General features: G+C 33.1%; 1 protein-coding gene across 10 annotated transcripts in view; it reads left to right on the top strand.

The window, feature by feature from the left end:
- LOC138811651 (E3 ubiquitin-protein ligase MYCBP2-like) overlaps window positions 1-26,477 on the top strand; it is a 193,690-nt gene that overhangs the window by 89,189 nt on the left and 78,024 nt on the right. For 7 of the 10 annotated variants that reach the window (XM_069999343.1, XM_069999344.1, XM_069999350.1 and 4 more), the window contains 11 exons: window positions 959-1,103; window positions 4,348-4,563; window positions 6,833-6,888; window positions 8,776-8,891; window positions 9,747-9,844; window positions 11,215-11,331; window positions 11,981-12,121; window positions 20,540-20,614; window positions 22,960-23,184; window positions 24,023-24,155; window positions 25,665-25,787. In XM_069999343.1, the coding sequence (XP_069855444.1) occupies window positions 959-1,103; window positions 4,348-4,563; window positions 6,833-6,888; window positions 8,776-8,891; window positions 9,747-9,844; window positions 11,215-11,331; window positions 11,981-12,121; window positions 20,540-20,614; window positions 22,960-23,184; window positions 24,023-24,155; window positions 25,665-25,787 (1,445 nt within the window). The remainder of the gene's footprint in view (window positions 1-958; window positions 1,104-4,347; window positions 4,564-6,832; window positions 6,889-8,775; window positions 8,892-9,746; window positions 9,845-11,214; window positions 11,332-11,980; window positions 12,122-20,539; window positions 20,615-22,959; window positions 23,185-24,022; window positions 24,156-25,664; window positions 25,788-26,477) is intronic. The other 3 variants (XM_069999348.1, XM_069999349.1, XM_069999353.1) reach the window with 3 other exon arrangements.

Below are 26,477 nucleotides of genomic sequence, written 5' to 3' on the forward strand. Positions count from 1 at the left end.
CTTGCTTATATCATTTTACTAATAAAAATAACTCTTTCTGGTTTTTTTTTATTACTGTATAGTCTTTAGCTTTTAAAACCCAAAGGGTGGCCAGAATATGATAGCAGATCTTTTAGCTTCACTGCTATGTTTATAATTGTTTCTATATAATGCATGATAGAATTACTTAGACTCATCTCATCATGGAATGAACTCAGGAGTGGATATTGTAAACAATAGGAAATTGACAAATTTTACATGGAAGGGAAGGTATGAATTGTGTGTTAAGGGATATTAAAGCTGAGTACCATGACTCAAATCTGTAATTTCATCTACTCCAGAGGAGGAGATTGAGAGAATTGCTTTTAGAGACAAATATGGGAAAGACTTCTCTTTCAATAAGTTGGGAGTTGTGGAGCCTGGATATGGTCCCAATTATGAAGAAGTCCTAGATAAGAGAATCACTGTGTGAGGCAGTCCCAAGACAAAAACACAAGACCCTACCTGAAAATTAATTAAAGCAAAAAAGAGGTGAGGACATGACTCAAGTAGTCAAACTCCTGTATAGCAAGTATGAGGCCCTGAGTTCAAAATCCCTCCCCACCAAAAAACAGTACACAAATCACACTGCTCTCAAACAGTGAGAATGTATTCAGGGCTTCAAATTACACATAACCTAAATTCTTTTCTTCGTTTAGGTATATTAAATTAGCCATGGTTAAAATGTCAGATTTTCTGACTTTAAATTGTCTATATAATTTAAATATCAGAAATAGTGTGTGTGTTGACCTGTTGTTCTTTTTTTTTTAATGAACTATTGTTAAGATTTCCAAGAGCTACAAATGTGATTATCACTGAATGTGAAATGAAGATAGTGTTTTAGCATTTTGACAGTACAAGCTTTTTTTATTTGGCCCAATTTCATGTTAATTATCAGTGATAGTGACGAATATTGTTTGTTTCTTTTCAATACTTTTAGGTGGCTTCAACCAGATTCCTATGCTGATCCTCAGAAAACATCCTTGATCCTAAATAAGGATGATATTCGTTGTGGTTGGCCTACTACCATAACTGTACAAACAAAAGACCAGTATGGAGATGTGGTACATGTTCCTAATATGAAGGTAATTCTGTCTGAAAGAAATTTAGACATGTCTGTTGTCTGACTTCTGTAACTGGTAAGTTTAGGTTTGGCAAGTGCTCAGGTTCCATCTGTTCAATTCTTTGTTTCTGTAATGGAGAACTCTAAAAAATTGTGTAAATGATTTTTTTATATTACTTTTCAGTTTTCCAAGCTACATATTAGGTGTTAGGGTACTTCAAAGAAATTTTAAGAAAGTTGACTATATGAAGAGTGTTAGGAACATAAAAGAAAAACCCTCAATATACAGTATAAATGAATAAATGAGAGAACAATTGTGTGTGCGTGCGTGTATGTGTGCATGTGCATGCACGCACACACATGCTTGACCTTAGACTTGAAATCAGGTCCTGGGCTTTTTGCTCTAAGTACTCTACCAACTTGAGCAACATCCCCATTTCCAGCTTTTTTTGGTGATTAATTGGAGATAAGAAATTCATGTACTTTCCTGGACTTAGGCTTGCTTTGATCCTTGATCCTTAGATCTCAGCATGAGTAACTAGGATTATAGGTCTGAGACACCAACACACCAGCCTGTAATACTATTTGGGGGATTAGCATAACATTTCATTTAGTTTTAATGTTCATGTTATACTTACGGTATTACTTTAGTTGTATTTTAGTTGCTCTGTTTTGATGGCTAGATTGTTTTGTTTTTTGTATATTTCTTTTTGAAGTCAGACTTTGTTTTATCTTTTGGTCATGTTGAGTTCTTTTTTAGCCACATGATGGATATTTCTTTGTTGTCTTTTTTATCTCTTTTTTCTTTTCCTCCCTTCTACATATTTGCTTCTTCTAAGCTGTGTCCATTGCATTTAAACCAATTTTTTTGGGGGGGTCCGGTCGTGGGGCCTGAACTCTGGTCCTGGGCGCTGTTCCTCAGCTCTTCAGCTCAAGGCTAGCGCTCTACCACTTGAGCCACAGCGCCATTTCCGGCTTTTTTCTTTTTGCATGCAAGGCAAGTGCTCTACCACTGAGCCACCTTCCCAGCCCCTAAACTAACTATTCACTGGGCTCAAAATCCATCCTTACATTCATCTGTAATTTAGAAACTGTATCTAGAAAACTCTTAAGTAGTACTTAGGAAAAGAATTGTATAAGTATGTTGATTCTTAAGTTAGTTAATATTGCATCACTGTATTAATTACAAATCAAATTAAGTTACTTTCAGCCTTATAGACAGTATATGAATAGCTAGGATTATAGGTGTATCTTACCAAAACTAGCCTTAGTGTTTATAACTTATGGTAAATTTTTATGAGATAAAAAATTGTACTATACTATAAAATCACTATTTTCAAATTATAAGACTGGTTGTTTTGAGTTGTCTTAGGCTTTTGGATTTGTTTTGTGTTTAGCATTCTCGGTGAAATAGTGATCTCATAACCCCAACTGAAGATGTGGTTTTTCAATGGAACATAATTGTTGGCTGTACTAGATATTATGTAGACAAGGACTGCCAATGAAGTATCAATTTCATAGAATGATTATAGATAAACAGGGCTAGGGATATAACTTACTGGCAGGGCACTTGTCTAGCATGCACAAGGTCCTGCGATTTACCCCAAATACCATAAACAAGACGAAACTAATCACCTATTTCATTTATGCTACCTTTTCTACTTTTTTTTGTTTGTTTGTTTTTGCCAATCCCAGGGCTCAAACTCAGGGCCTGAGCACTGTGCCTGAGCTTCTTTTGCTCAAGGCTAGCATTCTACCAGTTAAGCCTCAATACCACTTCCACCTTTTTCTGTTTATGTGGTACTGAGGAATCTAACTCAGGGCTTCATGCATGGTAGGCAAGTACCACTGAGACACATGCCCACTCCTACCTTTCTACTTCTCCAAAATCCTATTGTTTCAATTGCCTCTTCTTACCAACCTCACAGTTAGCATCCATAAGAATAACACAATTTAATGAAGAGCTAGTAATATGATATCCAAATTTATATAAACCTGTGATTATGTATGAGGTTAGATTAAGTGGGGCGTTTTGTTGGTTGATTGTTTATGGGGTCAAGTGTGTGTGTGTGTGTGTGTGTGTGTGTGTGTGTGTGTGTGTGTGTGTGTGTGTGTGTGTGTGTGTGTGTGTGTGTGTGTGTGTGTGTGTGTGTGTGTGTGTGTGTGTGTGTGTGTGTTGTGGGGCTTGAAGTCGGGCCTACCACTTGAGCCACTACTATACTTTTGGCTTTTTGGTTATTAATTAGAAATGAAAGTCTTATAGGCTTTCTTGCCTCAATGGGCTTTGGAACTGTGATCCTTGGATCTCAGCCTCCTGAGTAGCTAGGATTATATGTATCAGACATCAGTGCTGGCTTCAAGTGAATTTTTTTTTGCCAGTGCATAAACAAACAAACAACATGTAGAATGAAATATTTATTGTAATTCCTGGAAAGTATTTCTTTTTTTCTTTTACTCAAGCATACTAAGCATATAACCTGCCTCTAAGCAGTCTTACCAAATGCCCTTGAAAGTATTACTGAATAGCATTTTTCAAAGGACAGCTTGCATTTAAGAATATTTCTTTAACAGTATGTTTGTATTTAGGTAGTACAGTAAGTAGATAAAAAATAGTTCTTGGGTAGGAAGTGTGGCTCATTTGGTAGAACCCTAGCCAATGAGCCAAAGTATCAGGTACTAAGTTCGAATTCTGGTCTTGGAGTTTAAAAAAAACTAGTTCTGTTTTATGGTTGAAGAAATTAAATTGAAAATTTTATAGTTTAAATCAAAGTCTTAAGTCTGTGACAGAGCTATCTAATGTTTCTTCTCTTGCTAAAATAAAGAAACATCATTTGGCTAAGAATATTTTTTCTGTGTGTCAAGTTTTAAGGCATATCTGTAGAATAGTACTGTTGGAATTGATTAATGATTTTTTTTATAGTCTGAGATTATGGGAAAGTATATTTGAATTATGTGGTAAAAATCAATTGTTCTTGCAAGAATTCTGTATAGATTCATTCTATTAACCTTTCCTGAACTTTATTAATGGTGAATTTTTTGTGTGTTGAAATATGATAATTTATCCTAAAGTAGTGGGTCCTTGCCTTCCACGATGTTTATAGTCATCTTATAGTCAAAAAATGACAGCCTTTGCAGGGAATGACCAAGATAGACCAACGCTAACATAATTTGTAAATAAACGTGAACTTGAATTCTAAGTTGCTTTTTTTTCAGTATATCAAAGCTCATTACGTAATAATAACATTTAGCTTTTGTGATGCGGTCAGGTGGAGGTGAAAGCCGTGCCTGTTTCTCAGAAGAAAACATCTTTACAACAAGAGCAAACGAAAAAACCTCAAAGGATTCCTGGCAGCCCTGCAGTAACAGCCACATCTGCTAATACTGACATGACTTTTGGTGGGCTGGCCTCACCCAAACTGGATGTTTCATATGAACCAATGATAGTGAAGGAGGCTCGATATATTGCCATTACAATGATGAAGGTAATTTACTGTTATTTACTAGAAAAAAAATTTACTATTCATTTATTTAGCAAACACTTCAGTGAGTCAGGCCGACAAAATTACAAATAAAAAGTGCTGCTGATAGTAAACTTGCAGCATATTTTTTAGAGGATGTTATTTTTCTCGAGATGATTTTCTTTGGTTTCTGGAAGATATGTCTAGGGTAATCACCAGTTGTAGACCAATTTAATAAAGTTAGAGATGGAGGTGGTTTAAATCTGGATTTCATGTACTTATCTACTGTCAGTTTACTGCTGCTACAAGAATGTAGCTCTAGAATGGTTCAGAGTTTACCTCATCAACTTTTAGGTTCTCCCAAATGCCAATGCATCTCTTTGGGGTTCCTAGTTCTTCAGGCTTTATAGCTCTTTTTTTTTTTTTTTTTTTTTTTAAATTGTATTTTATTTTATTTGAGAACATACTGTACAAAGGGGCTACAATTACATGGGCAGGATAATGCATACATTTCTTACCAAGCATTGCAGCCTCCTCCTTTGTTTACCCTTCACTTCCCTTCCCCGCCTCCCCCCTCCCCCCAGGCTTTATAGCTCTTAAAAGCATTTGGACAGATTTTTTAAAATATTTTGTCTATCTCTTTTACTTACCTTCAGGAATAATGAAGCTGAAGTTAGAAATTTTAACATTTTCAAAAAGCAGTAATAATCCATTGAAGGCTTCCTTTAATGTGTTGTCAGAATAGTTTAAGAGATACTTAGGCTACTAAATCAGCAGACCTGGGTAGCTAATGGAGCTTGGGGGTGTGGGGGAAGGGGAGGAAAAAAAGATAAAGTTTAAAACAGAGGAAGAGGCAATAATACTTGATAAGAAATGTACTCATTACCTTGCCCATGTAATAGTAACCTCTCTGTAAGGTATGTTCACAATAAAAAAAATTTAAAAAATAAAGTTTAGAGATAGAGCTTGAATAGTAGGAAGAAGAGGCAGGTTTGGGCTAAAAAGGGAAATAGACTCAGTTTTGGATACAGTGGGTTTCAGATATTCTCTATGAAGATACATGAAAGGAAGTTAAATGAACAGACCATAAGTAATTACAGTTCAACTTAAAGAAAAGGATTTGGGAGTCATTGATAATTGGATCATTGATAATTAGGAACTCAACTAAGAGATACTATCTTCCATGGTGAATGAAGAGGGAAATTCCAGTTCACACTCTGTCAGGAAAATTCATAAGGTATGCTCAAGATCACATAAATGAAAGAGTCTGATTCCAGCTTTCAATCTACTCACTTTGTCCCCAGTTGCCTTATCCTCACATGCATTAAAAGTCAAGAGAAATTTTAGAATTACAAATGTTCTGCTGCAGAAATTAAGTTTTGAAGAAGACTTAGCAGCATTTATCATCTAACAGAAGTTTTAGGAATATAGTGGGTTGATGAATGAATAAATGGGAAATAAATAATAAAGCTAGAGACAAAAACAAGTGTCAGTATGTTTGGTTGTGAAAAAAAAAAGAATGACAGGAAATGTAACTGAGTGAAGGCACTGAGGTATGGGTCTAATAAACAGAGACTTATAGGTTTGGGTACTGCTGAGATAATTTGAGAGAAAGGATGTAGTAAAGGCATATTTACATTTCAGGCAGGGAGATTTTCTTATATCAGGAGACACTTCTTGTCACTCATTAATGAGTCAAGTACTGTAGAAGATGGGAAAAATGAGATATTGTTTATTAATGGATGAAAGACTATATATAGTACCTTAGCTGTGTAGGAAAGGGCTGGGTATTTCTCATCAACTGGATGTCAGCAATATGATTATATTGTTGTCTAGTTTACATTTTCCTGATTGCCAGGTTACTTAAATCATTTCTGTATTTATTGGTTTTTTATATTTTTTTACTTTTCTTGGTGTGCTTTCTCTTTTTTATTGATACAGATTTTATGTGTTACCGATATATATTGCATTTATGAATTTCCAGCACGCTTCTCCTAGGTGATGGCTTCTGTCTTTATAGTCTTTGCCTAAAGAAATTTAAAATGTTTTCGTTTTGAACATATATGATCTGAGATTTTTTTTCATCTAAATTACAATAAAATGTTTTTAACATTTGGGCCTTTAGTCCAATCAGAATTTATTTTTACAAATGGTCTTATATAGGCAATTGAAGTTTTCTTATTCTTTGATATTGATAACCGGTTTTCTTAACACTGTTTATTAATTAATTTATCATTCTACTAATTGAGAATGATTCTACTGATTTTACAATTGTTGTTGGTCTCTCTCAAAGGTTTATGAAAATTACTCATTTGAAGAACTACGTTTTGCATCACCAACTCCTAAGAGGTAAAGATTACTTTTTTCAAAGCACAGTTAAACATGTACAGTCAGTTGCTTAACCACTAAAAGTCATCCTATCTTCCAGCTTTACTTTTTATAAATGAATTCTTTATAAATTTTTTGAGTAGAGATTTCTCACATATAATAATATTTAGATTTAATTATTTGCATGTATAAAAATATAATTGAAGTCTGTTGAAACTATTTTAGAAAGGAGGAAATGGAAATCCAAATCTTGAGGCATTTTATAAATTATCATAGTTAAAGGAGTTCAAGCTAATGAAACAGTGCTAATGGGGTTAAAGAAAGCCATAATGAAATCACAGAGAAAGAAGAAGGAAATATTTCAAGAAAATTAGCTGGGATTCAGTTGTTCATATCTTACAGTTATTCAAGAGGCTGAGATTCAAAAATTGTCATTCATGGTTAGCTCAAGAACATAGATCCTGGAGACTTTTATCTCTGTCTAAAAGCTAGAAGTGGCTACGTGGCTCAAGTGGTAGATTACCATCCTTGAATAAGCAAGAGCACTAGGTTGAGTTCGAGCCTCAGTATGAGGAAAGGAGAGAGAATAAATTGTAACTACCAGATGTGACTGACATTACCGAGGCTAATGAAATCACTTTAAATTTGGGACATAGAGATTATTTATTTATACTTATATATAACTATTGGGAGCAGAATCTTATAAACAACTCATTATGAAAAAAATGGAAATAAAAAATGGAGAGGTTGACTAGAGGTTGACTAGTTCTTTAGTTCTTTTGTTACAGTTTGATGTAATAGGGAAAAGAGATGTAAGACCTTAATAGAACCTAAGTTTTATAATGATGGAGGCAGATAGCCAATGTGACAGACAAGGGTTAAACTACTGTCTTTACTATGACATGTCTATGCCACATACTTTATTTTCTCTGCTATATATTTTTTTCCTAATAAACTTCCCATCATCAAAAAAGTCGTCTTGGAAAGACTGATCACTGGTCACACCAGTAATCCTAGCTATGCAGGAGGCTGAGATCTAAGGATCTCAGTTTACAACCAGCCCAGGCAGGAAAGTCTGTGAGACTCTTATCTCCAATTAATCATTAGAAAACCTGAAGTGGAGCTATGGCTCAAAGTGGTGAGCACTAAGCCCTGAGCCAAAGAGCTTAGTAATAGTGCTGAGGCCCTTAGTTCAAAACCAACCAAAAGAGGTCTGGACTATCAAGGGAGATAGGAGATTCTAAAGTTTGTATGTTAAAGAAATGATCTAGTAAAGTAAACGAAACCTAGTAAAGTAAGTGAAAGCAAGGCAATGGTAGCATCCATGTACTAAGAGAAGAATCATTGCCCAAGCAGTAGGGCTGGTTTATGATGTTATCCAGGATGCATCTTCTGTTGTAAAAAAAGAAAAGGTAAGAGAAAATAGGCTTAGTAATTTAATTTAACCTGGAAGTTATATCTCATGATTTCTATTTCCTTACTGAAGAAAAAAGGTTAGTTTGTGATAAACTGACAGGAAAAGGAGTGTTTTGATTACAGCTGTTAAGTGAATAACCATACAGAGGTTTAGTACAAACAGGAACAGGTTTTGTCTTCCAAAGTTTTGCCTTTCTAGATGGGCAGAGGCTTCCTGTTCAGTAACTCTGCAAGTCTAAACATAGGGAGTAATGATTCCATCTCATGGCTTTCATGAAATAACATAGCTAAATATATTTCTGCCTCTGCCTTTGCAACTTTTACTACATTTACTGGTGAAGAAATTAAATCCAGTTGTTTTGGACTAGGGAAGTATAGTACAGCATGGTAGTAGGATCGTCAGGCAGTATGATAATAAAATAAATATTTGCTAGAAATATGAATTTTTAGATAAAAAGTAACCTTTCTCATAGCTCTCTCCTTTCTTTGCAGGCCCAGTGAAAATATGCTGATCCGGGTCAATAATGATGGGACTTACTGTGCAAACTGGACCCCAGGGGCTATTGGGCTCTACACTATTCATGTTACTATTGATGGCATTGAAATAGGTATATAAATCATAATAAGTCACTTAGTACAAAGAAACTTAATACAATAGGATCAAAACTTTCATTCCATGGTAATTTTGCCCCTGGTTCCACATGTGGATAAGTAACTTCTTTATGACTTCATTTCCTCCCTAATATACGATTAATTCAATCCTAAGATTTTAATGTTTTGTAGTAATTCCTGGTGTCTGCTCTGGCATTACAGCCCTCAGGACCTCTTCTTCACTTAATTCCCTGATGTGTCAGTCAAGTATGCTTTCCTCTAAATTCTTCTATTTCCCTGTGCTTTCTCTGACTTCACCTTTTGGTTTATCTATCTTTCTCTCTTGGCTGGGAACAGAGATTATCTCATTCATCTGTGAATTTTCCAGACAAGATGAGTACCTGGCATAGAGTGGCTGCTCAGTACATAAACTCCGTGCAACAGGATAAAACTAGACTTAAAAAAGTTTATCAGCATGAATTTCTTATAACCCTGTCCCTTCCTAGTAATACAGAGGAACTTGAATTCCTATAATCAGGCAGATTTGGAAAACATGAGAAATTCATAGAGTTTAATATACTAAGAGAAGTTGTGCAACTAAAAATACTGCTTTTGTTAAACTTTATGAGACCTCTCAATTCTGGAAAAGGAGGACACAGGTAGACATAGTAGTGTGTTCAGTTTTCTGTGAGTTCCACATCTATGAGATCAGTCAATTGTTCATCAAAAACACCATAAAAACAATAATAATTCTAAAAAACAAACAATTTATATATTTGTTTTAATTATTTTAAATAGCCTATGAATGTGTACAAAATTAGGTTTCAGAATCTTTTTCTTCTGTGACTTTTATAGTTGTTATTTTTTGACAGATGCTGCTCTTGAAGTAAAAGTAAAAGACCCACCAAAGGGGATGATTCCACCTGGAACTCAGCTGGTCAAGCCAAAAACTGAAGCTCAACCAAATAAGGTTAGACATGAATTAGTCAAAGGCTTTAAATTAACCAAAGATTTTTAAACTTTTTCATTGATGTTTAAAAATGTTCATCACACATCTAATATTTTATGTGATTGATTTTCTACTTGTTTTCTAAATTTTCCTAGAAAAGTTTGGAGAGTATTGCATGGTAATTTTTATTATTTCATATGATAGAAACTGTACTTTGTTTCTTTGTATAGTGCTATAGTAATTTATAAGTAATTGTGTATACTTTGTGTTATTCAAAATTTTCAATTAAGAAAAAGTCTACTGAAATTAAGTATAAAGTTTGCAAAGTTAAAATATCTTGTGCTATTAAAAGAAATAATAATTTCCTAACTTCTAAAAAGTAATAGCCAGGCATCAGTGATTCATAGCTATAATCTTAGCTACTCAGAAAGCTGATATCAAGAGGACTGAGATTCAAAGCCATTCTGGAAAAAAAGGGAGACTCCCATTTCCAAAATAACTAGCAAAAAATTTGACTAGAAGCATGACTCAGTTCCCTCTGAGCAAACAATAACTCAAAACAACAACAACAAAAACCACTACTACTACAACAAGTAAAGAGATTTCATTAGAAAGGAAATATTTAATTTGATATGGTGGTGAATGTTAGTAATTTCAACTACTTGGAAGGCAGAGTCAGGAAAATTAAAGTTGAAGATCAGTGCTGGGAAAGCTAATAAACCGTATCTCAAAAAACAAACTGCAAAGCTGGGCACCGGAGGCTCACACCTGTAATTCTAGCTACTCAGGAGGCTGAGATCTGAGGATTGCGGTTCAAAGCCAGCCCGGACAGGAAAGTCCGTGTGACTCTTATCTCCAATAAACCACTAGAAAACCGGAAGTGGCACTGTGGCCCAAGCGGTAAAGCGCTCACCTTGAGCTGAAGAGCTCAGGGACAGCGCCCAAGCCCAGAGTTCAAGCCCCATGACCAACAAAAAACAAAAACAAAAACAAACTACAAATGGTGGCTCAAATGGTAGAGTACTTGAGACCCAAGGTTCAGTCTCTAGTACAGACAAAGGAAAAAATTGGTGATGCAATTCATATCACACTTTGCTAAAAGGTAGTGAGTGACACCATTATCCTTTATATTGTATGTCTTCAGAATTTAGACAAAAATTTACAAATGTATGATAAGTTTCTTAAATTTCCTCCAGTAATATACATTTCAATACTTAATTATATTTCTGTCATTGTTACAAATAAATTACTATTATTTACAGAACAAAACAACCCATAAATGACTTTAGGAATATTTTCATATTTACATCGCTTTCAGATGTGTTTAATTTTATCTTTTACTACTTTTGAGTTTTTAATCCATGTTTTTCTTCTTTTTACACCTTTCGCAGGTTCGAAAATTTGTCGCCAAAGACAGTGCAGGGCTCCGTATTAGGAGCCACCCTTCCCTTCAGAGTGAGCAGATAGGCATAGTGAAAGTGAATGGAACTATCACTTTTATTGATGAGGTAATTTACAATGAAACATTCAATATTATATTTTGGAGAGAATTTTTTTGCCTTATTTGCACATTAATACTGGTTTATAAGTTTCCTAATAGATTATGTTTTAAGTATTTTTTTTGGAAATTGCTTTGTAGATTCTGTTCATTGAGTTTCAAACATTTTGCTTTTTTTCTTTTATTACAAATGAAGCAAAATTATACTTTGAACATGAAAAGTACTCAGCTAAATACTGTAGTTATTACTTATATTCACTGAAACTGGACATAGTTGTCTTTTATAAACGTATTTTTTTATATTACTTCAACTTTACATAGGCTACAGCAGAATTTTATAGTAACACAACCAAATAACTTTTGAAAATCAGATCTAAATTTAGGATAAGGAAAGTTTAAGCTATTTGTCAGATATTATTTTCTTGTGCTTTTAATTCTTAAGAAGAATTGTTTCTACAGTTGCACCGCATGAATTACATTGCTTTTGCATATCTTCCTTCCTTCTTCTTTAGAAAGAAATTCTCTCAAACTTATTCTTCTGCAAAACTGGATACTTGATCTTTCCCCACTGTTTGCCTGCTTTACCACCTCTCATTCCTCTCTAGTCCCATGGGAGTTACAGGAGGGCATGGCTTGTTTTTGTTGCTTCTTTCCAACAGATCCATAATGATGATGGTGTGTGGCTGAGACTGAATGATGAAACGATAAAGAAGTATGTTCCTAATATGAATGGTTATACTGAAGCCTGGTGCCTCTCTTTTAATCAACACCTTGGCAAGAGCCTTCTGGTCCCTGTTGACGTAAGTAAAAGGTGGTTTTTTAAATCATGGCACTCTTTTGTCATTAAAGAGCTTTCTTTAATTAAGGCTTTTCAGTTCTGAGGTAACCTACTACCAACTAACTTACATTTTAAGTGCTTGGATTGTTAAGGGCTTTGGTATAACAAGAATGGAATTTGACAGTGTCAAGGCCTTTAATGCGTATTTTGTTCATCACTAACAAGAAGCAGTAAATTATAACTAAGCTGTTAGGCACCAGCAGTTCCCACCTGTTATGCAAGCTATTGAGGAGGCTGAGATCTGGAAGATCACAGCTTGAGGCTAGATCAGACAGAAAAGTTCATTAGACTCTATTCAGATAACCAGCAAAAAATCAGGGCTAGAGCTGTAGCAGGTGTTACAGCACCATCCCTAGATTCAAAACCTTAGTACTACAAAGCCAAACAAGCAGAAAAACCCTACTGAATTTTTGTCGAAGAGGTAGGAAGTAAAAGTGCATGATCATTTTTCCCCTATTCACCCTAATGCTTGGAATGATTTCCAAGCTAAAATTTATGAAATGAGAATTACTATGCATTCAGAAACGAGTGAATGTTTGTATGTTATTTTGGTATTATGCAATTCTCTGTGTTATGTCTTAAGTTTGAATTGTTTCTGTCTTGGCCTATAATACTATTATATTATTATAAGATGCTTTTTTATACTTGTAGTGTTTTATAGTATCTAAGTTAATTATAGAGATAATTTGTTCAATATCTTTTATAAATGCAACTTATAAAATTACTGTATTATGAAATATGGTAGTAATCACACTTTTAAAATAATTTTACAAAAAGTGTGATTTCTGTTTTTTAATTTTAAAATCTGTATTATCTTTCAGTAGTTGGAGAAAAGAGTCATTAGCATTCAACAAATCGGTTTATGAATACAATCTTGATCGATGTCACCCCTCTCATCATTTACCCCATCCCTCCCAAACTTACCCCTTCTTTACTCTCTAATGTATGTGTTACTGATGACATTTTTAGTGACTTGACAGACACTTACTTTTAAAAACTCAGTATTAAAATGGCCAAATTTTTAAGAAACCAAATTGAAACATTAGTTCCTCATATCACACTGTTCTATGTATTTGTATTTGTTTCCTTCCTAATAGTCCGAAATAATACTTTTGAAAGCAACAGTTATATAAAATGTTTCTTGGCAGAGTATTATTTTGTGTATTTGTTATAATGTCACATTGGACATATATATCCACCACTTCTTTACTAAAGTTAAAATGTATGACAGCTGTCATTGAAATATTAAATTTTAAATAAATCTTAAATTTTCTTAGATTTGTATATATGGTTAAAAGAAACAAAATAATTTTACCCTCAGGAAAGGAAGCTTAGTTCCTGAAAGGAAATAGCAATTCTGTATCATCCAAGGCAGCTAAATTGGCCTCAGATAGTTAGAAACCATATTCTATCAGAATATTGAGATATTATAACCACAGTTGTGAGATAGCTGTCTTAAATGAGATGAAAATTTACCACAGGTAAAGCAAGAGAATAAACAAAAGTAGAGCAAAAAATACTATGTAAACAATTTGATTTCAATTTTGGAATATTTTTCATAGGTGGAATAAGCCATACAAATACTTGTTAGCAGGTTTTTCTTGGAATATGAATGAAAAGGTTAACTTACAAAAAATGTATTTGTAAGTCGGGTGCTGGTGGCTCACACCTGTCATCCTAGCTACTCAGGAAGCTGAGATCTGAGGATCACTGTTCTGAGCCAGCCTCTGTGAGACTCTCCTCTCCAATTAACCACTCAAAAAACCAGAAGTGGAGCTTTGACTCAAAGTGGTGGAGCCCTAGCCTTGAGCAAAGGAGCTCAGGGACAGCATGCTCAGGCCCTGTGTTCAAGCCCCACAATTGACCCCCCCCAAAAAAATATTCCTTTTGGTATTTTTTTAGTCTTTATGTTGAGAGGTGCTGTATGGTGGTGCTGTATGTAATGCACCTAAACTATATATTGAGAAACTGTCTCAATATACATAGCTTCCTACCTGCCTACCTACCTACACACATACCACACACATACATATATACACACACGTATATATATATGTATATATGTTGAGCAATTATGTTTTTGAATGTAAATACTTCTTTAGTGCCTAGAATCAATTTGTGGCCTTAAATTTTTCTACTTCATTTTTTCAGTGACTTAAAAGATACTAATAGGAAAATAACAAATTAAAGATGTACATAAGGTGACTGGAAAAAGAAGAGATAGAATTAAGGGCACATTTGGAAAAGCTCTTTCTATAAGGGAAGAAGGATGTGTATGGAAGTAGATAAACTGGGGAGGAAGAGATAGGGAAACAGTTTAAGAAGACCATGATTTGCTTAAAATGTAAAAAAGAAATCCATTAGTTAAGAATTAGATGCTTGTCATACACTGACTTTAATATATTGAGGAATGTTCCATGGATTCCTAGTTTCTCCAGAGAGATGTTGTATCTTGTCAAATGCTTTTTCTGAAGTTATTGAGATGATCATGTGGTTCTTATCCTTGCTCTTGTTGATGTGATCAGTTACACTGACTGATTTGCACATATTGAACCAGCTTTGCATCCCTGAAATGAATCCTGTTTGGTCATAGTGTATGACTTTTTTTGATGAATTGTTGGTCGATTGGCCAGAATTTTTTTGAGAAGTTTTTCATTGATGTTCATCAAAGAAATGGGTCTATAGTTCTCTCTCTTTGATGAGTCTCTATGTGGTTTTGGGATGAGGGTTATGCTGGCTTCATAGAAAGAGTTTGGTAATGAACTTTCACATCCAATTTCATTGAAGAGTTGAAGGGAGTATTGGTGTGAATTCTACTCAGCTGTTAATCCATCTGGTCCTGGGATTTTCTTGGATGGGAGGTATCTTGTTTCTATTTCAATGCTTGATATGGATCTGTTTAGTTGGTTTAAATCTTCTTGGTTTAGTTTGGGTGTATCAATATTTGCTAAAATTCTTCCATTTCTTCCAGATTCTCAAATTTGTTAGCATAAAGGTTTGAGAGGTATCCCCTTATAAAATGTTCTGAATCTTGGTTGTTTCTGTGGTGATCTTTCTAGTCTCATCTCTGCTTTTGTTTATTTGGGGTGTGTTCTCTTCTTTTTTTGGTAAGATTTGCTAAGGGTCTGTCAATTTTGTTAATTTTTTCCAAGAACTAACTCTTAGTTTTGTTGATTCTATTTTTTGGACTCTCATTCATTTAATTCTGATATAATTTTAATTGTTTTTGTCTACTTGACTGGGGTTTGTCTTCTTGCTCTTTTTCAAGGAGCTTCAGATACATCATTAAATTATTGGTTTGAGATTTCTCCAATTTGTAGGATGGAGGAACTCAGAGCTATAAATTTTCCTCTGAGTATTGCTTTTGCTGTGTCCCAGAGGAGCTGGTAATTTGTATGTTCATTTTTGTTAAATATCATGAACATTTGAAATTCCATTCTGATCTCTTCCTTGACCCACTGGTGGTTCAACAGTATGTTGTTCAGTCTCCATGTGTTACAAAATTTTCTTTGATGGCTTTGGTGTTGAGTTCTAATTATATTCCTTTGTGGTCTAAGAGAATGCAGGGAATAAATTCAATCTTTCTGAATCTGGACAGGTTTGTTTTGTGATATAAAATGTGGTCTATTTTGGAGAATGTTCCATGTGTGCTGAGAAGAATGTGTATTCTGAAGCTGCTGGGTAAAATATTCTGTAGATGTGTGTTAAGTCTAGTTGGTCTATGCAGTTGTTTTTAGATCTGAGGTTTCTCTGTTGAGTTTTTCCCTAGTTGATCTATCCAGTGGGGATAGTGATGTGTTAAAGTCAACAATCAATGTCTTTCAATCTTTGTGTGATTTTAGGGAAAGTAGTGTTTCTTGGATAAATTTGGGTGCTCTGGTATTTGGTGAATAGATGTTTAGAATTGTTATATCCTCCTATAAGAGAGATTCCGTTATTAGTATGTAATGTTCTTATTTATCTCTTCTTCCTAAATTTAATTTGAAGTCTATTTTATTGGATATTAGGATTGCAACTCCTTACCTGTTTATGGAGGGGGGGGGCGTCATTTGCTTGTTAGATTTTGTTCCAGCCTTTCACTTTCAGAATATGTTTGTGTTTTTGAGGAAGGTGTGTTTCTTGAAGGTAGCAGATAGAAGGATCTTCCTTGCCATACACACCCGGCTCTGTATTCTATAATAATAGTATAGTCATTGATTTATTAATTGATCATTCAACAACTAATTTACTTAACCCTCTGTGTGTGTGTGTGTGTGTGTATATGTGTGTGTGTGCGCGCGCGTGTGCCAGTACTGTGGCATGAAGTGTGTGTGTGTGGTTGTGTGTGCCAGTATTGCAACTTGAACTCAGGGCCTTGCACTCTCACTTGGCATTTTTGCTCAGGCTAGCACTCTTTCACTTGACTCAAGCCTCCAATGATTGTTTTTTGGTGATTAATTGGAAATGAGTCTCTCGGATTTGTGTGCCTGGAGTGGCTTTGAACCTCAGTCTTCAGATCTCAGTCTCCTTGGTAGCTAGGATTATAGGTATATGCTACCAATTCAACTCCTTTGTGAGAGGGTAAGTTTGGGGTGGAGAGATAGAGGAAAGAATTCAGAATAAATACAAGATACATATCTTGCTTTGAGGCTACTCACTCTGTAATGTAGCAGGCAAACTTTGCTCAGATATTTAAGTTGAATTCAGGTAAGTTTTGGAATAGCCTAATTTAAGATATGAATTAGAAGTAGACTTCAAAAGTTGGCAATGAAAACACGAAGAAATTAATTAATTACAGAAAGTTAAATGTCCAAAGTGATATAGCCTTGTTATGTTTGGAACCTGATGAATAATTGATATAGGGTGAGGCAAAGCATTAATGGAGGAAAATTAGATTTCTTTCTTTTTCCTTAGAGACACTGAGTGCGGATATAGAAAAGGCTTCTTTTTCCAACTTCTCCCATTATATACTTTGTTTTGCTGAATTTGCTGAATTTTTTGTATTTATATTTTCTCTTATTTCTGTTTTTAAGCCCCTATGGGCAAGAATTATTTAAGAATCACTTATGGCTCATTTTTTCCCCCAAAATGTTAACTGTTACACATTATACATAGTAATCATGCAACATTTGTTAATATCTAATGTAGTTTTTTTGTAATTCAGTATGATCATGCTGCTTATATAAAAATCATATATTGTTTTAAACTTCTAATTAAACAATATGAATAGTTAAGCATTAATGATTGAGTCAGAATGGATACCAGGATATATTAGATGGATGGATGAATGGATGGGCGGGGCGAACAGACAGGCAAGTAAATCTGTCTGTAAAAGCATAACTGAAATGTTGATTTCAAATTAAAAATCTAATGATTTGAAGTCTAGCAGAATTTTTCATACAGTTTGGGAAATAAAAGTAAAAAGAGAGAGAATAGTACACATGATATAATAGGCATTTGCCTGCCAAAATCAAGAAGTTAATTTTGTTCTGAAATTGTTTATTTTTATAATGCATTATGAGTGTGCAAAACTTATATGCTAGTTCATTTGGTAGTTTGTCAAAAATGACAAATGTCTGCTAAAAGGAGTAGAGTGGATGAGAAAGTTTTTTATCAGTGGAAGTTGGTGATACTCCAAGATGTCCTATTTTCTGAATAAGCGTTCCTCATCAGAATTCTTGCAGAAACACCTGGGATATCCCAATATCTCTATTCAGTATATAAATCCATTCAAATTTAGGCTAATAGGTGTTTACATATAGAAAGTATGCTAATATTCCAAACTGGGAGGCATTAGGGATTTAAAGTAGAAATGTAGGAAAAATATAATTTTGTAATCACCATGGATAATTGGTAAAATTAACAAGTGTTCCTTCCATTTTATAGTCAGTCATTCTGTTATAATACCTAATCATTCTTGGCAGTGCAGGATTTATGTACCTCAAGTTTTGTGGCTTGTTTTGTTAGGTTTCTGTGTGTTAGTGTATATTGCATACATATGCGAAGTCTATGTTCTAATCTTAGTAATGGCAAATCTTTGCTTAATACAGCAGTAATAAGTGTGCTTATCATGGCTACAACCTGCTTCTTTTTGTTCTTTAATGTTTTAGTTTCTTAAATAGAATGAGATTAAGAGGCAGTTAAAATAGCATTGAAATAATGAATATGTGCTATATTTAATATTCATGAATTGTCTTCTCTACTTCAAAATTGAGAAGGTTTAACTCTGTCATTATCAGTCATAGTGAAAGAAGTTTTTTGTTGTTTTGCATGTGCATTTGGCAAATTTGATCATGGATTTTCTCTCTGATGATGATTAACCTATTTCATGTCTTCTTTGCCTAAGTATCAACTTAGAGTTACAGTTTGATGCTTATTAATTTAGTTAGGTCTATGCTTTTATACTTATGCTTTAATTTTCCACTTTTCTTGATAGAACTTTTCAAACTAAAAAGATTAAAGAATAGCCTGATACAAAGTAATACATGTGCATTTGTATGTTCATGTGTGTATAAATACCTTTCAATAGAGCTATATCAATGAAATCATACAAAATGAAGGCTCACTTATATAATTCAATAGTAAGAAACTGACACTTTGGAGAAATTTTTTTTGCATGTTCATATTAGACTAAAACCTTTGGGAAATTCCCAAAGAAAACTACTTAATTATTTTATTTTTGAACTCCACCTTTTATGTGGTGAATTTTTTTTTTTTACTTTATAGATTGAAGTAAATCTTACAGTAAACTAGTGTGATTATATTTACAGTTGCAAAAACTGAAGGGAAATATGTCAAATTTGAATTACATCTAATTAAAAGACAAAATTGAATCAATTATTATCATGCTTAGAATTTACATTAGTTTCTTATATCATTGTACACGTTATTGACTCAATAGACATGTTTGTGCAGTTAATTCAAAGATTTTCAGTCAGTTGCCATACTCATTCTTTTTATTTTCTGTGCCAATATTGGATCTTGACCTCAGGATGTGGGCTTGAATTCAGGGCTGGGGTGCTGTTCCTTAGCTTTTTTATTCAGTTGGGACTCCACCACTTGATCCACAGCTCCATTCTGGCTTTTTGGTGTTTAATTGGAGATAAGAGTCTCATAGACTCTCCTTCCTGGGCTGGCTTCAAACCACGATCCTCAGAGCTCAGCCTCTGAATAGCTAGGATTAGAGGAGTGAGCCTCTGGTGGTAAATTCTTATACAGAAACTCCTTTTTTCTCTTTTATTGTTTTATATTTCTGAACTGTATGTATATGGATGTACATACACACATGCACATACATATACATTAGGAAAATAACTAGAAAATAGTAAATATATTCTCATTGTCTCAAATGATTCATAATTCATTCATTACTTGTGATGTTTCTTTGTTGAAATCTTAGATGATGACAGCTTTATTAACATTTTGAGTGTCTCCTTTTTAGACCAGTGAAAACAACAATTTATAGTAGCACTTATATAAGCAGTGAAAGTATGCAATTGTTTCTCACAAGATTTTGATTTGGGGTGGGCCAGATAAATGTACCTTGATAGAATGATATATCTATTTAAAATCTGTATCACTTAAGTTGTCATGAAGTCACTTTATATCCTGGGTGTGTGGAGATACACATCTGTAATAGCCCCCAAGAAGCTGAGATAAGAAGGACTGTGAGTTTGAAAGCAGCCTGGGATAAACAGTCAGACCATTGTAGAAAAACACAAGAATACACCATGTGAACAATTTTCCTTTTTTATTTTGTGTAACTGTGTTTGTTGTTCTCTCAAAAAATAGTACGGAGTTTCAGTATAGAGATTCTGAATGCCAGTAATCTCCAGATTTTTAGATATAAAAATATAGACCTGTCTTTTGATATGAAGATTCAGATTATGTCTTTCTTTATACTTATCAATTTATAGAAGTGAGTAAAATTGAAAAATGACTTAGATTTTTTTATTTTTACTTTCTTAATATTTATACTTTTAAAAAGTGACAATTACTTCAAATGAACTGCATCCATGATAATGGTTTCATTTTCTATATAATCTGCCTTGTTCAAATCTTCTTTTATAAAACAGCAGACTGTCTTAAAATCAATCTATCTAGACAAATTAGTTTTTACTTAAGGAGTTTTAAGGTTTCCTTTTTCCATTGATAGTATTACAGCAAAGTCTGGCTCTTGAGTTTAGTAAATGGCATGACACACTATATCCATGGAGAGCTTTTGATGGAAGTTATTTTTCAGAACTTCTTTGGTGTATGGTTTACTCAGGTGGCTTCAGTTTCACATCTGTATTGGTGCTCGAGTACAGAATAATATTGTGACTATAAATGCATCTTCTGCAGATTATATCCTGTTCCCTTTCTTTGTTGATATTTTTCTTTTTTAAACTTTGTCGCTCAGAATATCTTTAATGCTAGCCAAGGAGTCAGGGATTTGGACGTATTTTCATGGACTTCCAAAGCTTTTTTCCCCCAGGTGAGTTAACTATAAGGAGAAGTCATACATTAAACATGTATTTCAGCATGTACAACACATTTTAAGTTATGTCATTGAAGGTTTTGGTTAGGGTTAATAGAAATTTCTTACAGAAAAATCTATATGAAATTCAATAGTTGAGTTTATTACCAAATAATACATTATTAGTTTATGTGGAACTTACATATGACTTTTCAATTGCTGTATTTAGGTTTTTACTAACTTCTGCAACAGTTACATCAGGGTTTTACCTTTTCAGGGCTAATTGATTGAGGTGATAATATAATCTTACAGCTCTTCTGTTTTTCCATACTCTTCCCTTTCACATCGCCCCTTTGAATATTCATTTGAGAGTGGGATGGGAATAGACAAAAAAAATACTTGCATTCAACAATTTTATATACTGGTACTTGAGCCTCATAATTGTGTATTGAATAAAGTATTTTATGATTGCTTGAGAATAATAACACAACTCTATGTTTTTGTCCATTTGTGTACTATTTAATATAACTATTAGATAAATTTTATTTGCTATTAACATATTTATGTTTAAAATATTAACTATTTTAATAAAAGCTGACATATATTGGCTTTCAGTAAATAGTTATACTAATTATTAGTTTTGCCAAGACTTACTCAGACTATTAACCTGAATGAACAAATTTGGAATTACTAAATTAAAAGTAAATGCTACAGGAATATCAGCAAATAACCTTAAAATAGTTTTTCTGCTGAATTTATGCATATTTACTGTTATTTTAATGTGGTCATATAATTTAAAAAATAGTTTATGAAATAGGACAAAATTGCCTCTTGTAACTATGAAATGGCATTATATATTTAATGAAATCGATCAGTTACTAATAAGATATTTTAAGTGTTTACAGTGAAAATCTTGTGCGCATGGGAGCACTATATAAAGTTTAGATCTTATACTCAGTTTATACTGTGAGTGTTCATAATTATTAGAAATACATATCTTCAGTTTCTTTTTATTTGAAAATGATGATCCTTTTTTAAGAATAAAACTAGTAATAAAATTTTATCTTGCATAATACTTTCCATTTTTGTTGAGTTTATAACATTATTAAATATTACTATTAACCTAATTGTGTATGAGTATCTTATTATTGTTGTCTCTTGCTCTACTTAAATATAATTGAGTCAGTATTTCTGTATTTACAAGTTCATTTTTGAATTTGCTTTAATGGAGTTAATAGCAACGGAAGAATCCCATTATGAAACTGTTTCTTAAATTTATTTGGGAAGAGAAAATATGTCTCGATTAATATTCTATTACATTATGAAACAATATATGACAACAATCAGGTTGAGCAGAAAATGTGGAGCAAGTTCTCTTTGATATTCAAACCACTTTTCACTAGTATAAATAGAAGTGCATTTTATTTATTCACAATACATCCATGCTAATCTTTCTTCTCTGCTAAAAATATAACCTTTTTCTGTTATTGGCTTGACTATATCACTTCATAATAATAGTACAACAAATTTTGAAATGCATTTTCATTTGTAGAATATTAAAAAAGCATTGATAAAAATCTTGTAAGTATTGTTCTTTAATTCATAACTAGCGAATAGTGAGATGTGGCTGTATTTATGCAGTTGTTATCTCTAATTATAGATAAGTGTATTTTCTCTACTTACAATTATTAGAGTGTAAAGAAATTGTTAATTACACTTACATATAATAATGTTTCAGCATTAATTCAAAATTATTTGATTGTGGTTGGCATAATTATTTTTATCCTTTTTTTGTGTGCCAGTACTGGGGCTTAAGCTCAGGGCATTAGCTCATTTTGCTCAAAGGTGGTGCTCTACCACTTAAGCTACAGCTCCACTTTGGGCTTTTTAATGGTTAAGATAAGAATCTCATAGACTTTCCTGACTGGCTGGCTTTGAACCATGATCCTTAGGTCTCAGCCTCCTGATTAGCTAGGATTATAGGAATAAGCACAGTGTTCAGCTATTCTTTTAAATATATTACATATTTAATACATATTCTTTTTAAATTATATTAAAAGTTAAAAGGAAAATCAAGGAGTATATTACTATATTTCTCAAATTATAAAAGACAAAAGCCAGTTGTTCAGTTATTAGTGTACAATATTTCTCCTATCTTTTTTTCAAATTTGTTTTAAATATCATTAGATATTTTAAAAACTGAATTCATTAATAGTAGTATAATGTTTATTGTTAGACATATGTTCTCATTTTTAATTGACAATATTATACACTTGCTATAAAAGCTGTTATTAATTAGGAGAAGTTGAAAGTGAGAATAGATTGTATTTTGTTCATTTTTCTTTTCCTATTCAAACTTTCAGGAACCTAAAACTAATACTGATGACTTTTTCAAAGACATAAACTCCTGCTGCCCACAGGAAGCATCAATGCAAGAACAGGAGATGCCATTCTTGCGAGGAGGGCCAGGGATGTACAAGGTAGTGAAGACGGGACCTTCAGGTCACAACATCAGAAGCTGCCCTAACCTTAGAGGTATCCCAATTGGAATGTTAGTTCTGGGAAACAAAGTCAAAGCAGTGGGAGAGGTATGGATTCTTGTAGCTTCATGACTTTTAAGATATTCATTTCAACTACTTTCATTTATGATTCAACCATTCATCTCTTTTCAGGTGTTTAAGTGTTGATGTTCTTGATCTTTACTTGTATTTGAAATACTAACAATTTTTCTTTGCTTTTTTTCTGACAATTTTATTCTTATAATTATTCTGTGGATATTTTATTTATATTAACAAATAGTTTGTAGTGTGTATATAAATGTTCAGTATTTGCATATATCTTGTGAGTACAAATGTACTATACTGATTTGGGTTAATAGAACTTAAGATATTTTACATGAATTGGTTTGGAGGTGTGATAAGATAAAAAAAGGTTTCATTTCTTTGTTCACATTCACAGGTCTCACTGAAGTCCTGAGCAAATAAAATTATTCTTTAGACCACTGTGGCATTTGCCTCAGCTGATAAGCTTGAAGATGTAGTGTGTCATGCTATTTCTCAGGGTCAGGGTCATTTTCAATTTGCTGTATAGCTGCTATCAACCTAAATAATAACAAGTATGGTGTGTTAAGGTATTTTAGATGCAAAAACATAAAAAAAATTAGCCAGGTATGCTGGGAACCACTTAAAATTAGAGATTATTTTTGTTCTTTAAAAAGTATTATTTTAATTGAAGTAGTATTTTAAAGAGCTTTCTATTAATTTTGTTTTACCTCAGGCTGTGGTCTTAATTTCAGAAACTTAATTTCACAATAAAAATGTATTGAAATGATTATGCTGTTCAAAAACACTTAAGCTTTTTACTGGCTTTCAGCCTGAGTACAGGAAAGAATCAAGCCAATCAATCATGCTTTTTGTTATGTACCAGGTAACCAATTCTGAAGGTACATGGGTGCAGCTGGATAAGAACAGCATGGTAGAGTTCTGTGAGAGTGATGAAGGAGAGGCATGGTCCTTAGCTAGAGACAGAGGCGGAAACCAGTACCTCCGACATGAAGATGGCAAGTTGGCTTACATTTGTGATTTTTTTTAATTAACCTTTGAAATACACAAATATGTTTATTACATTAAAGAAAGGTTTGAAAATCTCGAAATGATCAAAATTGGCTTGTAAAATACATGAGTACTAAGTGAATGCCTATGAAAGAAAAAAATTGAAACATGGGGCTCCATCTTTGTTAAAAATCCTTTTGCTTTATTAATAGGAATTTGTATATCTCATTCTTCTTTATAAGTCCAAGACTTTCTACCCTTTCTACCAAGAACTGGAAATTGTTTTCAGACCACAATTCTCATTACTTATCCCAGACAAATTAACCCGATTGAAATTATCTAGGGAATGAATGTTCATAGCATCTTTTGGGGGTTCCCTACTCTGTTGTTTGATTTTTTTTTCCTTTTATTTATTTTTTTATTGAGAGACCAGGACTTGAACTTGGTACCTAACGCTTTGCTTACTGGCTGGTGTTTACTGATTGAGCCACACTTTCAACCCCTGTTGTTAGATTTTTAACCTTCTTGCTTTTTGTCCTCCACTCCTTTTTTCAAAGTTTAGACAATGTAATCACTTTTGTAAAGCTGTAATTAATCTTCACAATACCAAAAATATCCTGAGTTTCCAAAAAGGTGTAACTGTTAGAAAAAAGATAATATTGAATAATTTTATTTTTTAATATGCAGATTGTGAGTCTGGTTTGGCCAGGTATAAGGTTTTTTCTAATTAAAAATATTCTGTGGGTGAAAATATTTTTTGTACTAGATAATTAGAAATGTTGAAGATACTTGTTTCTACTTGAGTACATATTTACAAAACTCTTAATATATATATATATATATTATTTATTTATTTATTTTTGTCAGTCTTAGGGCTTGAACTTAAGTCTTAGGCACTGTCACTGAGGCTTTTTCTTTCAAATCTAGTGCTCTACCACTTTGACCCACAGTGCCATTTCTGGGTTTCTGGTGGTTGATTGAAGATAAGAGTTTCACCAACTTTACTACCTGGGCCGGCTTCAAACCATGATCCTCAGATCTCAGCCTCCTGAGTAGCTAGGATTATAGGTGTGAGCCAACAGTGCCGGGCTTACAAAACTATTTTGATTTCTACTTTATTGGGTATTTAACTTTAGTTTTGTGACATGCTCTTGTATACATTTAGTTATAATTTGCTTATCCATAAATATTAGTATATGTTTAATAATGTTTCCTGCTACAATGAAAGTAAATTGGTTATTTAAGAACATCTTATGTGTTCTGTCATTGTTACATATATGTCATATGCTTTGTCAGTATTACATATATGTCAGATGCTCTGTCAATATTACATATATGTCTTAGGCTCTGTCTGTGTTAAGCTGACCCAACTGGGAAATAGACTTAAATCAGAGTCAAATATGAGTTTTTTTTTAAATCTAACTATCATAAAATCTTTCTTAAAAATTTCTCCCTGATATGAGTAGGGAAAAGTACCACATAAGAGAGTAACGTTATAGTTGTTGCTTTTATTCTAGAACAAGTTCTTCTCGATCAAAATTCTCAAACTCCTCCGCCAAGCCCCTTCTCAGTTCAAGCCTTTAACAAAGGGGCAACTTGCAGTGCCCAAGGATTTGATTATGGACTTGGAAATAATAAAGGTAGGTGTTTGAAAATGAGGCTTTCCCCTATCTAATTTTAGTAATTTTTTGTTACGTCTTCATCCATTATTTTTCTTGCCTGCCAATTCATAAAAAATTAAAATTTGTCCTTAGATAACTAATGATTGAAATATTTACAAAGTGTTGTTTTTCATAGTAATTTGTGTCTTGTTTTTTTGTTTTGTTTGCCCAGTTTTATGATTGAAATATTTACAAAGTGTTGTTTTTCATAGTAATTTGTGTCTTTTGTTTTGTTTTGTTTGCCCAGTTTTAGTTTAACTTTATGGGAGATCTTGTTTAGATTTTTTTCTGTTGTAAAAATATTCACTTTGAATTTATATTCTAAAGATTCAATATCACTCTAGTAAGATAACTTTTATCATGAAACTGTTTTTAGGAAAGTAATTAGTGAGCAACAAAGAACTTCCTTAAAGTATACATTTAAAATCACAATGTTAGCTTTAAATATATAACATACGAGCTTCAGTATATGTGGTTTTAAGTTTCTAAATTGACTATCTTAATTAGAATTACATGAAATGGTGTTTGAATTTAGTATGTATCATGAAACTAGAAAGCTTTAAAAGTAAAACAAAAGTGCTAAGCCATTTGAGTATTAGATATAGAGATAGATTGATAGCTAGATAGATATTTTAATAGAAGAGACAAGTATCACAGAGTTGAAATAAT

This window comes from Dipodomys merriami, unplaced genomic scaffold, assembly GCF_024711535.1.
Source record: "Dipodomys merriami isolate MVZ:Mamm:240054 unplaced genomic scaffold, mDipMer1.0.p SCAF_545, whole genome shotgun sequence".
NCBI classification, from domain to species: Eukaryota; Metazoa; Chordata; class Mammalia; order Rodentia; family Heteromyidae; genus Dipodomys; species Dipodomys merriami.